General features: G+C 39.6%; 1 protein-coding gene across 4 annotated transcripts in view; it reads right to left on the reverse strand.

Annotated features, from left to right (window-relative positions):
* CRIM1 (cysteine rich transmembrane BMP regulator 1) overlaps window positions 1–13,468 on the reverse strand; it is a 178,338-nt gene that overhangs the window by 52,689 nt on the left and 112,181 nt on the right. For all 4 annotated transcript variants that reach the window (XM_089529751.1, XM_089529750.1, XM_089529752.1 and 1 more), the window contains one exon: window positions 9,519–9,640. In XM_089529751.1, coding sequence (XP_089385877.1) covers window positions 9,519–9,640 — 122 coding nt within the window. The remainder of the gene's footprint in view (window positions 1–9,518; window positions 9,641–13,468) is intronic.

The following is a 13,468-nucleotide window of genomic DNA, read 5'->3' on the forward strand; positions in this document are numbered from 1 at the left end:
CGGTGACTCCTTTGATATATGGTAAAAAATACCTTCCCTTTGGGTGGCTGCTTGTCTTCACTTTTCTGGGTATTCCTGGGCCTGGCAGCCCTGCTGATGTCTGAGCTGGAATAACCATTGGTCTGTAGAGCCCGGTCCAAGTGCTTCAGTTCATCTTCCAAGAAGCGGGGTTCACAGATGCGTTTTGCTCGGTCTACCTGTGTTTTGATTGTGCCTCTTTTTTGTCCTGGGCGATGGTTGGAGTTCTTGTGCAGGTATTGGTCTGTATGTGTGGGTTTTCGGTATACTGTGTGACCCAAGCGTAGGTTCGGTTTGTGGATGACAAGGACATCCGAAATGGCAGTGTTCCTTCCTTTTCTTTTTCCATAGTGAATTGGATGTTGGGGTGGATGTAGTTCAGATGGTTCAGGAATACAGCCAGGTCTTCTCCATGGCTCCAGATGGTGAAAGTGTCATCCACGTAACGGAACCAAATTTCCAGCACCAAAAAAGCCCACAACCATCTGGAGCCAAGGAGAAGTAGACCTGGCTGTATTCCTGAACCATCTGAACAACATCCACCCCAACATCCAATTCACCATGGAAAAAGAAAAGGAAGGAACACTGCCATTTTTGGATGTCCTAGTCATCCGCAAACCGAACCTATGCTTTCCAGGAAAAGCATTCTCTGAAGATGCCAGCCACAGATGCTGGCGAAACGTCAGAAAGAAACTCTGCTAGAACATGGCCACATAGCCCGAAAAACCCACAAAAAACTGCATAGGCTGTTTGGATATCAGCCTCTCCCCGCATAATTAACAGGTATGCACTTGCTTAGCTTCACTTGAGATAAGACAAAAAAGGAATTTTACACATATTCAGTTTGTATACATATTGTCAAAACTATGGTGACATTTTGGGCTGTGCGTGCATGTACAGTACATGTCTTTATTTAATGCAGGAGACAAGATCTTGAGGAGGGTGCCAAACATGCACAATGCAGTCTCATGAAAGTTTTGTAAAATTTCAGAAGCAGTGAGATTTTCCTGCACATCCTGAATTAAGGCTGCAGTCCTATGTATACCTATGGTAGAATAAATTTAATATATGTTCTACTGCAGAAGGATGGGTTACAAACATTTCATATATGTTTAAAATATAGTTAAAATTTGGGGAATATAGTTAAAACCAAGAATCACTACCTGCTTTAAATGGTGCTTTGCAGGACTATTCCCCCACCCTTTTAAGAACATTTTGTTGTGTTACAACCTTGAAATCAAACAGATTTAAATGTAATTTTTACCACTTGATGTACACAAGATACTCAACACTGTAGTAGTGCAAACTAGAGAGTATTTTAGATAGATCTATGATAAATAATTAATGATAAGTCAATGGTCACTTTATGCATGATGGCTATAAACCAATGGCTCCAAACTGGATTGTGTCTGCACAAGGCTTTCCCAAAGAGCACGGGGCAAGGAAGCACACTGCTGATGCACCACCCCAGTGCTGTCAGATTGTGTCTCACATTCCTTGTTTATCTCTCAAAACATCTAAAACCACAGTAGTTTCAACACAAGAGAACCTACAAAATTCTATTATTGAGCCAAAATGATCTTTTTTTCCTGACTAGTAGCTACATATCCCAGAGCATGCTTTGTACATCTAGAGAAAAGTAAAAAGGAAAGCAATAGAAGAAGAGGAAAACGGATGCATCCATTCCACCTTTAAATAAAAGGGAAGAATATTCTGATTGTTGCCCTGACTTTCATCACTTCTGGCAATTGATGAAATCCAGTCTGGATGCAAGAAAGTTTTAAAAGGAGGGAGGGCATTCATATTGAAGAAGTAACTCCCCCCCCCCCCCTAATATATAGACTATATATGACTGCATGCCAAACAGAAACAGAACCACAGAATTTCTTTCATGAAATCAAATGTCACTCAAGGTTTCATATTGCTCAAAATCATGCAATAGCCACTCTTGCCCTGAGTTTGAGCCAAACAGTGTATGCCAAATTTCATTCTGCTATTTTATACAAGCACTTATGCCAGAAAAAGGATCCTGTAGAAATATAACATTTCTAACTACTAGCTGCCTCAACTATATCTGATTTTATTTTTCTACATTTTTCTGTGAATCACCCCAGTGATACTTACACAGGCTCAAAGTACATGGCTGAATTATACATAAAATTGTTAACTGTTTTATCAGTTCATCTCAATGATTAGTTGAGAACCATCAGTTACTATCTATTTGGTGAATGATCTTTATCACTACTGAAGACTGGAAATTACAGCTGATCCACAGAATTGCAGCCGATTTTTTTACTTGGGCAGTTACAGAAGCACATGACTTCTTTATTATGAAAGTTTCACTACTTACTACAGTCTTATACACTGATTTTTATACACGGATTCAAGCATACAAGGTTTGAAAAAGTTCCAAAAAAGTATACATTTCAAATATCAAACCTTGATTTTCCATTTTTTATAAGGGACACCATTTTGCTATGTCATTAAATTTAATGGGACTTGAGCATACACAGATGTTGTTATACATGGGGGATCTTGGAACCAAATCCCAGGATATAACAAGGGTCCACTGTAGTCAATTTTCAGGCACAAGTGAAAACGTTGGCTGTGATCTATAAAGCCTTATATGGCTCAGGTCCAGCCTATCTGGCTATACTCCCGTATGAGCCTGCCTGGGTCCAGAGATCTTTGGGAAAGGACTTTCTCTTAGTTTCGACACACCTCTTTATCAGGCACTTCTCATGGGAGCATAAGAGGTGGCATTTTTGGTGGCTGCTCTCATACTAAAAAACTCTCCTCCTAGAGAGGCTTGAATGGTTCATACCTTGGTGTCTTTCTGTCAAGAGACAAAGACCTTTTTATTCCAACAGGTTTTCAAAGGAGCAATCACATTTATTTGGCACACTTATATCCTGCCCTTCATTTAAAAAGGCTCCCAAAACACCTTACAAATTGTTGATAATTCTCTGTCCTGAGGCTTACAAGGATACACAAAGGAGGCCACTGGAGCCAGGCATCCAAGTTTGTCGTATGTTGGCTGCTCTCCTTCTCATTCAGAGGCTAGAGCAACGGCAGCTGGAATCCAGAGGGAAGCACTCTAACTAGCCACTGGGGCTCATGCATGATAGTGCTCTGTGCCTGTCTGCTCTTCCCGTCCTAAGAGGCCACATTAATCTTACTTTTAAAGAAAAGTATTTAATAAGATGTGGTATTTCTTTTAAACTGAGTTTAATTTTTAACTTAGTTTGAAACTGTTTCCAGTTTACTGAGTTTAATTATGTGTAAATGATAACCTTTTGTATGTTTTAGCTATATCTTTTTTTTTTAATTAGTAAACTGCTTTATCCTGGAATATTAATGAAGTTAGCAACAACCAGTTCTACTGGAAACAGAGTATATAGTGGCTCAGATTCAAATTATATCTGTTGTTGAACTGGTAACAAAAGCAGCTAGGACCCAAATTAGGACTGGAAACATGTCTGTTTGCTTCAAATAATCTGATACAATGGGAGGATAGCCAATGGGAGTATCTCTCTTTGTGGAAATAGCAGTGAAAGTGGAACAATTTTATTAGGATTCTTGAGAAGGGAGAAAGGGCTAAACTTCCCCCACATGCTATGGATCCAACCCCACAACCACAGTTCCCTTGTATATTTAAGGGTAAGCAGCACCACTCTCTCTGCCAAAGCATTAGGAACATTAAGGAATAAGGCATTCAAGGGTGTATTTGTTTAGAATGCTAATATTCTAAGAACCTAACACTTAAAAATGACCAATTACTATCTATTTAGTGGCTGAGTGGCTTGCTAACAATCAATAAGTTATAAAATTACATCAAATTTAGTAAATTAACCTCCCCAAACAACATCAACTGCATCAGAACAATTATCAAAGGCAGAATATGTTTGGAATTTGATGGTGCACTACTGGATGATGAATTAACAGAAATAGCATTACAACTGGAAAGTTACTAGAACATAGTATTAAAATGACTAAGACCTATTAAGAGCAAGATCATCTTACTCCAAAGAGCTGGAGGAAAACAACAAAATAGCAGACATTCTTTAGAGTCAGTTTCTAAAGGTGACTGAAGCGTCTCTGATTGCTGTGACCCCTGGCTGACATTCTTGTATTTAATTCAGCTGATTATCAACGGGAAGTCCTTTTTCCTCCACTACGTTTTGTGGTATACTCATGAGCAATTTGTTTGGTAGCTGTCATATCTGACTTGTCTGAGGGATTGTCTACACAGGCCAAAAAAAAAAAAAAAAAAAAAAAATTGTACTCAGCTTGTTTCCAGTTGTGTAGGAACACACAACATGCAACCAGTTTCACAATGCAAGTGCTTCTTTTAGGCATTAATACGAATTTAAAAAACTTTATTCCACAAGTTTTAGGAAAAAACTAGAATATTTCAGCAACTGAGGTGAAGTGCTCCAGTGCTAGCAATCACAGCAAAGGAGATGGGCAGCTTCCATCCTGTGTACAGTGGTCCCCCGGGTTACGAAATTAATTCGTTCCGCGGTTAATTTCGTAACCCGAAAAAACCTTCGTAAGCCGAATTCCCATAGGCGCTAATGGAAAAAAAGCCGCGGCTCCGCCGCGGCTCCATTTAAAACAGCGCCGGGGTTTTTTCGTAACCCGAAAAAACCTTCGTAACCCGAAACAATAAATCCCTATGGGATTTATTCGTATCCCGAAAAATTCGTACCCCGGGTAATTCGTATCCCGGGGTACCACTGTATATATCTGTATGTAGTGTCAAAGGTAAAGGTTTCCCCTCTGACAAGTTTGTCTAGTCTTGTAAGGGGTTGTGCTTGTCTCAGTTACTAAGCTGAGGGAGCCAGTGCTGTCAAATAGGACTCTGTAGTCATGTGGCTAGCATGACTGTACAGAATACTGTTAACTCCTCACCAAAGTGGTACCTATTTAAATACACTCTTACCTCGGGTTACGAACGCGCCGGGATACGAACTTTTCGGGTTACGAAAAAAAAAAAATAAAAAATATTTCCGGGTTACGAAGGTTATTCCGGGTTACGAATAACCTTTTGGTGCTTTTCGGCGCTATTTCGCACCAAATCGCGGCTTCCCTCCATTAGCGCCTATGGCTTTCTCGGCTTACGAAGACTTCCGGGTTACGAAAATGGCGGCGGAACGGATTATTTTCGTAACCCGAGGTAAGAGTGTACTTGTACTTTTACATGCCTTTGAACTGCCAGGTTGGCAGAAGCTAGGACAAGTGACAGGAGCTCGCTCCATCATGCGGCGCTTGGGTCTTGAACTGCCGACCTTGCAATCATCAGAGTCAGCATCTTAATTGCTAAGCCACCACAGTTTTTAATGAATTTGGCCATGGGAAATGTGTGGCAGTCAGTACAATTTGAGTCTGGTTTATTGCAAGTAGGTGTGGTACTAATGGTGTCATTGTGGGCCAGGAAAATGCAAGGTGAAGCTGAATTAATTAACAACCCCTTAATTCTGCGTTTATGGCTAGAATCATCAGTAATGTTTGGCAGGCTTAAATTTATTTTACCTGATGCTACTCAGTCAGACTGACTTTTGTTTTGATTTTTTAAAAATGGATATTCTTTAAACATATTTCATCTAGAGCTAAACAGCAATGTCTGATATACTGGTAAGTATGACTGCAATCCTAAACTCATTTATCTGGAAGCAAGCTCCACTGAAAGATGTAAAACTTCCTTCTGAGTAGACATGTATTGGATTGCACCATATATGCCTCTGGATATATTACCATAGAGGTTATTGAATTTCATGTCCATTTAGAAACTGCTGACTATTAGTAAATATTTTCATGTTAATATGTATTAATGAGAAATTAATAAAACACAGGAAAACACAGGATACCTGAAGGACCGCCTCTCCCCATACATTCCGTCCCGCACCCTCAGAACATCTGGGCAGCAATTACTTAGGGTTCCCGGGGCTAGGCTTGTCTCCACTACTAGGAAAACATTCTCCATTGCTGCCCCGGCCCTTTGGAATACGCTGCCCATAGAGCTCCACTCGGCCACCTCCCTGGCCCAATTTAGAAGGGATTTAAAGACCTTCCTTTTCTGTACTGCATTCCCCGATTAAAGTCCAATGGGCCTCCTTCCTCTTCACTGGCAAGGGACTGGCTAATTCGGGGCTTTTCTGTTTTTTTATTGAATTTATGATGTTTGTATTTGTATGTATTGATGTTTTTAACTTGCTGTTAACCGCCCTGATCTGTTGGAAGGGCAGTATATAAATAAAAATTTTGTTATTATTATTATTATTATTATTATTAAAAAAGTCTCAATTGATAGGCATAAGTTCATAGTTAACTCTGTAATGCCCTGGTGGCGCAGCGGTTAAATGCCTGTACTGCAGCCATTCACTCGAAACCACAAGGTTGCGAGTTCAAGACCAGCAAAAGGGCCCAAGCTCGATTCAGGCTTGCATCCTTCCGAGGTCGCTAAAATGAATACCCAGACTGTTGGGGGCAAATTAGCTTACTTGCTAATTAGCTTACTTGCTGTTCACCGCTATGATCTTTGGAATAGCGGTATATAAATAAAACAAAAAATTAATTCATTGTGCTGTAATATAGTATTATGTGATCCTGGTTATTTTTGCATTATATTGTGTTTAACTCCTGTTTTCCAACGTGATCTTGCTAGTGTGATAAACTCCTAAGTTTTTATTGTTGCTGCTGTGTGCCTTCAAGTTATTTCCAACATATGGTGACCCTAAGGCAATCCTATCACGAGGTTTTCTGGGACTGAGCGTGTGTGACCCAACCAAGGCCAGCCAGTGGGTTTCCACGGCCAAGTGGGGAATCAAACCCTGATCTCTAGAGTTGTAGTCCAATGTTCAAACCACTACAAGTTTCCAGCAGTCTGTAAAGACCAGCTAAAAGACACAGGGTGCATTCTATGTACCTGGATACATTTAAATGGACTTAATCACATCACCATCACCTATATTAGTGTCACCAGTTAATTTTTTTAATTGGTATAATTTATATCATTCTTTTCCTTATACAGGATCCAAGGTGGCTTTCAAATATTAAAAACCATGGTACTGTTTTAAAAATAATTAAGGGTCTGATAAGTTTTAAAAAACTGCACAAGGTTAAAACATGCAATTAAACATTTTTTAAAAAAATACAAAAACTGATTAAAAACACCATCCTATTAAAAGCTCTTTCTGTCACATAAAATACAAGCCAAAGGTTTGCCTAAATAAAAAGGTCTTTGCCTGCTAGCGAAAGGAAAAGAAAGAAGGGGCAAACTGAACCTCGTGTAGTTGGGAATTTCATAACTTGGAGGCAGCCACTGAGGAAGCTCTCTTCTGTTTCTGCAGAAAATGCGCTTGGGATGGAGAGAAAGATTTTCTCCAAAGATTTTAAAATGCTGGCAAACTCATACAGGTCACAACCAGCACTTTGAATTATTCCCAGAAACGGACCAGTAGTCAATAAAACTGTTTCAACATGGGACGGAACCAACAGTAGTCAAAAGCCTGCCACAACATTTTGGACCTGCTGAAGTTTCTAAACAGTTTCTGAAGGCAGCCCCACGTACATGTTAGTAACCCAACAAGGTTGTAGGCATGTGTTACTGTTGCCACATCTCAAGAAATGGGTGCCTCTAGCATTCTACTTTTAACTGTACAAACACATTCTTAATCACAGCTAATATCTAGGTGTCCAGGCTCACATCTGTGTCCAGGAGTACACCCAAGCTGAGAACATGAGATTTTAGGGGGAGTATAGCCCCATCCAGCATAGGCTGAATCCTCGTTTCCTGATCTGCCTACTGACTGACCAGAAGCACTTCTGTCTTGTCTGGATACAGTTTGTGGTCTTCATCCTGACTGTTACTGAAAACAGACACTGGTTTAATATCGAAACAGCTTTCTTGGAGTTAGGTGGAGTCAAGGTAGCCATGGTCCTGAGTTTGCAAGACCTGAACAGGGCTGTTGATAACAGAATGACTTGAAGGTCTCTCATTCATAGGGTCACTATAAGCTGAAGCCAACTTGACAGCAATTAACAACAACAATGTGGTGCCTTGGCAGGACAGTGCATACAGAAGTTTTTTAAATTTAACCCCAACACATCTTTATTGCTTTCTAAGTAATTAATAGTGCCATAGTTTATGTTTTAATATTGTTATACTTTTTGTTGGACTTGACTGCATATATTTTGTAATGCATTATTAAAAAGACAAGTAAATTAAATCTGAACGTTTCCCAGAACACAAAGACTGGGGATGGATGGATGGATATGATTTACTGGCAAGAATCCACATATTATGTAATAGTTTAAAAGATAAATAGATTACTTTTAGACTTCCCTGGTGAGTCCTTTTGAAACTACGAACTGCTGCAGATATACTTTGATGTTTTGTTCTTACACCTCTATAAAAACATTTCATTTTCCACATTAGGCATACAGAACAAGTGAAATAATTTTTAAGCAAAAGAAATAATCTAATAAGAATTCAACCCACTGTTAATTAACTGTGACTGCCTCATTAACTAGTAACATGGCTTAACTCATATCTTAATCTGAAGGATAAAATTCTTTAATAATCTCTTTAGAACAACTGCAGGAGTTAGGTCATGGACCCAGATTGGACATGATATGAAATAGTACCAACTTTTTTTTCAAATAGCTATATGTGATATTTACACATAATAAACATTATGACATATAGAGAGGGATATTTATGAATCACCTCAACAGCCAAGGTGCCATTATAGGTAACAAGCCAGTTGTGTTTTGGCTTAATGACAATTAAACCCAAAACATTTCACTTCATAAAAAGAGGGAAGTTTGGACATTTCAGCCTGAAAAGGCAATCAATCAACTATTTGATAGGTTATTCTGCTAGGTCAAACTACTAGCTAATGTCAAAGCAGGAAACTCCAGGATATTTTTCTCAGAGGAACACCAAAAAGCTAAGAGCCCTCCCTCGGAGCCATCTGGCCTTGGAGGGAGAAGATGCAGATCCAGTTCCATCAGGCCTGGCCTAGATAAAGAAGCAGAGCCCCCCTCTAGTCCATCTGCCATGGTCCAGGCCTCAGAGAGATGAACTGCTGGACCTGATCCCCTTCACCATTGCCATTCCCTTCTCCTTTTGTGTCGTGTCCTTTTTAAATAGCAAGTTTGAGGGCAAGGAACTGTCTAATTAACCATTGTAAGCCACTCTGAGAACCTTTGTGTCTGAAGAGCAGGGTATAAATACTCTAATTAAAAATTAAGGAGTGTACCCATAGGTGTATTTTAATTTATAAGCAAAAGTGCAGTAACAGTCATCACTTTTGTTTCCAGCTGGAATGTTTTTACAAAGAGCAAAGGAGGAGGGAAAAAAAGGTAACTGCCTCTTATCAGCATCAGCATAACTTCTATTTATTATTATGTCCTATACTAAACAGCATGTTAAAATTATTCATATACCAACACCTCAAAATATTTAGCCCATGTACAGTATGAACATAACATACCATTGACACATTCAAAGACATCACAGCACTTGCCAGGTGTTCCGTCTCCACGTGACACTATTTGAGGGATGTAGCCTGCCTCGCATTTTGGAACACCACATAAACTAGAGAGACATTCGCACCTGAAACCGAAGCATTGAAATCTACATAAACAAGTGAGGCAACATATGAGGTGGAAAAGCACAAACCAAGAAAAAGAGCTGTAATATTAAATCAATTTTCTGTTGTTACATAATAAAAGGACAACATGCCTATTTTGAACACAACACAGTAAACAAAATTTAACAATTGTTTCAAAGTACAATACTTGACTTTGGTGAAAACACTGCATTTCAAGTCTCAATATGCTTAGAGTAAATGTGTTGAAAGTCATTAATGTTGTAGTTCTTGATCCCTATAAAAAGTATCTACTTCATCACAGGGTTTTTGTAAAAGCTATCAAAATAAAGATGATAATAGCAATAGTAAGTACATTTCTATATGGCTCTGATAGTCTTTTGGCTGAAGAGTGGGGTATAAATAAATAAATAAATATTATTATTGCTTATCAATGCACTTAAGCACTCCCTAACCGGTTTACAATGTAAAAGCTAATTGCCCCCAACAAGCTGGCTATTCATTTTAGTGACCTTGGAAGCATGCCAGGTTGAGTCAACCCTGAACCATTGGCTGGGAGTGAGTGGCTGCAGTACAGGCATTTAACCATTGCGTCACCAGGGCTTCTTAAAGCACTCTTTTTAAAAATAACTAGAACATTTCCACAACCACTATTTCTAGTGAATAATTTTTTCATGTCTTATGATGTGGTTCTTAACCTGGACTTGCATGGAAACAAAAACTAAGGTAAAAGGAATATCAAGATTTTTAAAAATGATATTGACTATTTCTACTTTCATGTTTTGTATCAGACACTTACCTGTCAACATTTAAACTTTCACCTGCTTCATATGCTTCACTTGTTTATGTCTCCTATTTTAGCTCAACGGATGGAAGGGTAAAATTCAAAGATATAACCATGTTACTAGAAAATTAGTATTCAAAGGGATCTTGTAGCACCTTTGAGGCAAACAAAAGAAAGAAGCTGGTAGCATGAGTTTACATAGACTTGAGTCTGCTTCCTCAGATAGGGTGGAGAGGCCAGAGACATACCTATATAGGTCTGTTGTGTGTGAGCATGTCAATTGAATTTCAAAACCATGTGGATATGGAGATAAGGTGACAAGTTCAGTTTTAACAATAGTAATTGGGGGACAAAGGCAAGAGGAAGTTGCTCAAAGTGAAGGAGAGTAGGAAGACATACAAATGAGTATTGGGATGTACAGCCTGCCCATGCCATATGCAGGCTTGTCATACGCGGACTTGAGGTCATGTGGACGGTAAGCCCTAATATGGTGAATGGGGTGTGCACCCCATTCAAATGAATGGGGCTTGATCATATGCGGAATTTGCCTTATGCAGAGGTGTGTGTGTGTCCAGAACAGATCCCCCACATAAGACGAGGGCGCACTGTAGTGCGGCAACCAGAGAGATGTCAAGAACTGGTCAAAGGAGCCCTCATGAGGATGGGGGGGTTAGATGGTGTTATAATGTGTGTACAGTGCCAGGAATCCATTGTCTCCGTTGATGGAATGAAGTTTGTGGATATATTCCAATTCTGCCATTTCTCTTTCCAATCTTCCTTTGTAGTTCTTTTGTTCAAGTACCACTGTTCTCAGGTCTGAGATGGAAAGCCCAAGAAGACTGAAGTGTTCTGCAATTGGTTTTTGTGTATCCCCATTCCTAACGTCTGATTTATGGCCATTTATCCCCTGGTGCCGAGACTGGCCTGTTTGCCCAGTTGGAGTGCTGCACTCCATCAGCAGTGAGTTGAACACAAACAATGGTTTCCTGGCACACTACACACGTTATAACACTATCAAATCCCCCCATCTTCATGAGGGATCCCTTGGCCAATTAAATACATCTCTTTGATTCATATAATATCCTTCCTTCTGCCTTTCCCCACAACCAACCATTGTTAAAACTGAACTTGTCACCTCATCTCCATACCCACAAGGTTTTGAATTTCAAATGACACACAACTGGCCAATATATGTGTCTATGGACTTTCCGCGCCACTCCATGCATCTGAGGAAGTAGGCTCAAGTCTCTGAAAGCTCATCCTACACTTGCTTTTAGTTAGTCTCAAAGGTGCTACAAGATCCCTTTAAATACTGATAGAAGGGTAAGGAAAGTCAAATGTTTCTATATTTCCACCTCATGCATTTCTAGCATTTTCAAGTTGAATGCACTTGTACATATACTCTAAACCAGGGTGGAAATTGTGCAGCCATCCAAAGGCTGCTATTATGCAGGCCCCAGAAGTTTTGGTCAAAATTGGAAAGCAATGCAAGTTCCAGCAGCCCTAGCCAAAACTGGAAAGCAATGCTGGGTGTTCAGTACCTGGAGTGCCACATAATTCCTACTCCTAAACTAAAATCATCCAAACGTTTTTTCTGGCTTATAAGATACATTTAGACAGAATGTTGAACTCACTATTACAAGGAACAATATTACCTGTAATGCATTGTTTTCAGGGATTTGAAGATGAAATTATCTTGTTGCTTTTTAAAATAATACAAGTATTGGCAACACTATTTAAAACAGTGCAATGATTCTTTTTATACAACATTGCCAAAATCCGACCATATCTCTCTGCCTCTACTGCCAAGATCCTGGTCCATGCCCTAGTGGTCTCACGACTCGATTACTGTAATGTCCTCCTGGCTGGGCTTCCTCTTTCTCACCTCCGTCCTTTAATTTCTGTCCAGCATTCAGCTGCACGCATTATCACATCCGCCCACCGCTCTGACCACATCTCTCCTGTGTTGGCATCCCTTCACTGGCTCCCCCTCCCTTTTCGTAGTCAGTATAAGCTCCTGCTGTCCACGTTTAAAGCCCTCCATGGGCTGGCCCCTCCTTACTTATCAGACCTTATTTCTTCTCACCTTCCCACTAGGGCCCTCCGTTCTGGTAGTCAAGGTCTGCTGTCCCAGCCCAGGATTTCCTCTGCCCCATCTCGGATTTGCCCCTTTTCACTTGCTGCCCCTCACTCCTGGAACCTTCTTCCCCCGCAAACAAGAGCCATCTCTTCTTTAACCAGCTTCAAAACGGAGCTGAAGACCATCCTGTTCAGAGAAGCGTTTCCAGGCATTGCATAATTGTCACTTGCTTTTTGTTGTTCTTTTGTTGTCTGTTTTATTGAATCATTTCCTGTATTGCTATGTATTCTATATGTATTATCCTACTAGAGAGGCCCCTTCCCCACCACCACTCCCTTCTCCTTTTGTGTCGTGTCTTTTTAGATTGTAAGCCTGAGGGCAGGGAACCGTCCAATTAAAAAGATTGTATGTACAGCGCTGTGTAAATTTACAGCGCTTTATAAATAAAGGTTAATAATAATAATAATAATAATAATAATGAAATATCACTTATGATTATTTTTGCCCATATTTGTATTTTCAAAAATACAAATGTACTGTATAAAGTAAAATATTTTTATCCTGATTTTTATCAGAGGATTTCAGCATGACAAACTGATAAAACAGTATTTACAATAAATACTTTAAACAAAAGAAAAACATATTAAACAACGTTAACAAGTTAAAGCAGCTTTAAAAAGCCATAATAATAATAATAATAATAATAATAATAATAACACATTTTTTTTTAAAAAAAAAAAAGCAAATTAGGCCCCAAAGGCTTTAATAAAAAGTCATGGCTAGTCTTGGCACCAGGAAGAAAACAAAGTTTGTGTCAGCTGAACCTCCAATGGAGGACATGCAGCAATTATGGTGTCACAGCTAGGAAGGTCCTTCCCTGTGTCCCCTCCATCTTATTTTTCAACTGGAGGAACAAAGAAGAGGGCTCCCTGGCAGATCTCAGCATCCATATCAAATGCAGAATTCTAG

The sequence above is a fragment of the Sceloporus occidentalis genome, unplaced genomic scaffold (genome assembly GCF_023333645.1).
Source record: "Sceloporus occidentalis isolate IW3139 unplaced genomic scaffold, rSceOcc1.0.p SCAF_6, whole genome shotgun sequence".
NCBI classification, from domain to species: Eukaryota; Metazoa; Chordata; class Lepidosauria; order Squamata; family Phrynosomatidae; genus Sceloporus; species Sceloporus occidentalis.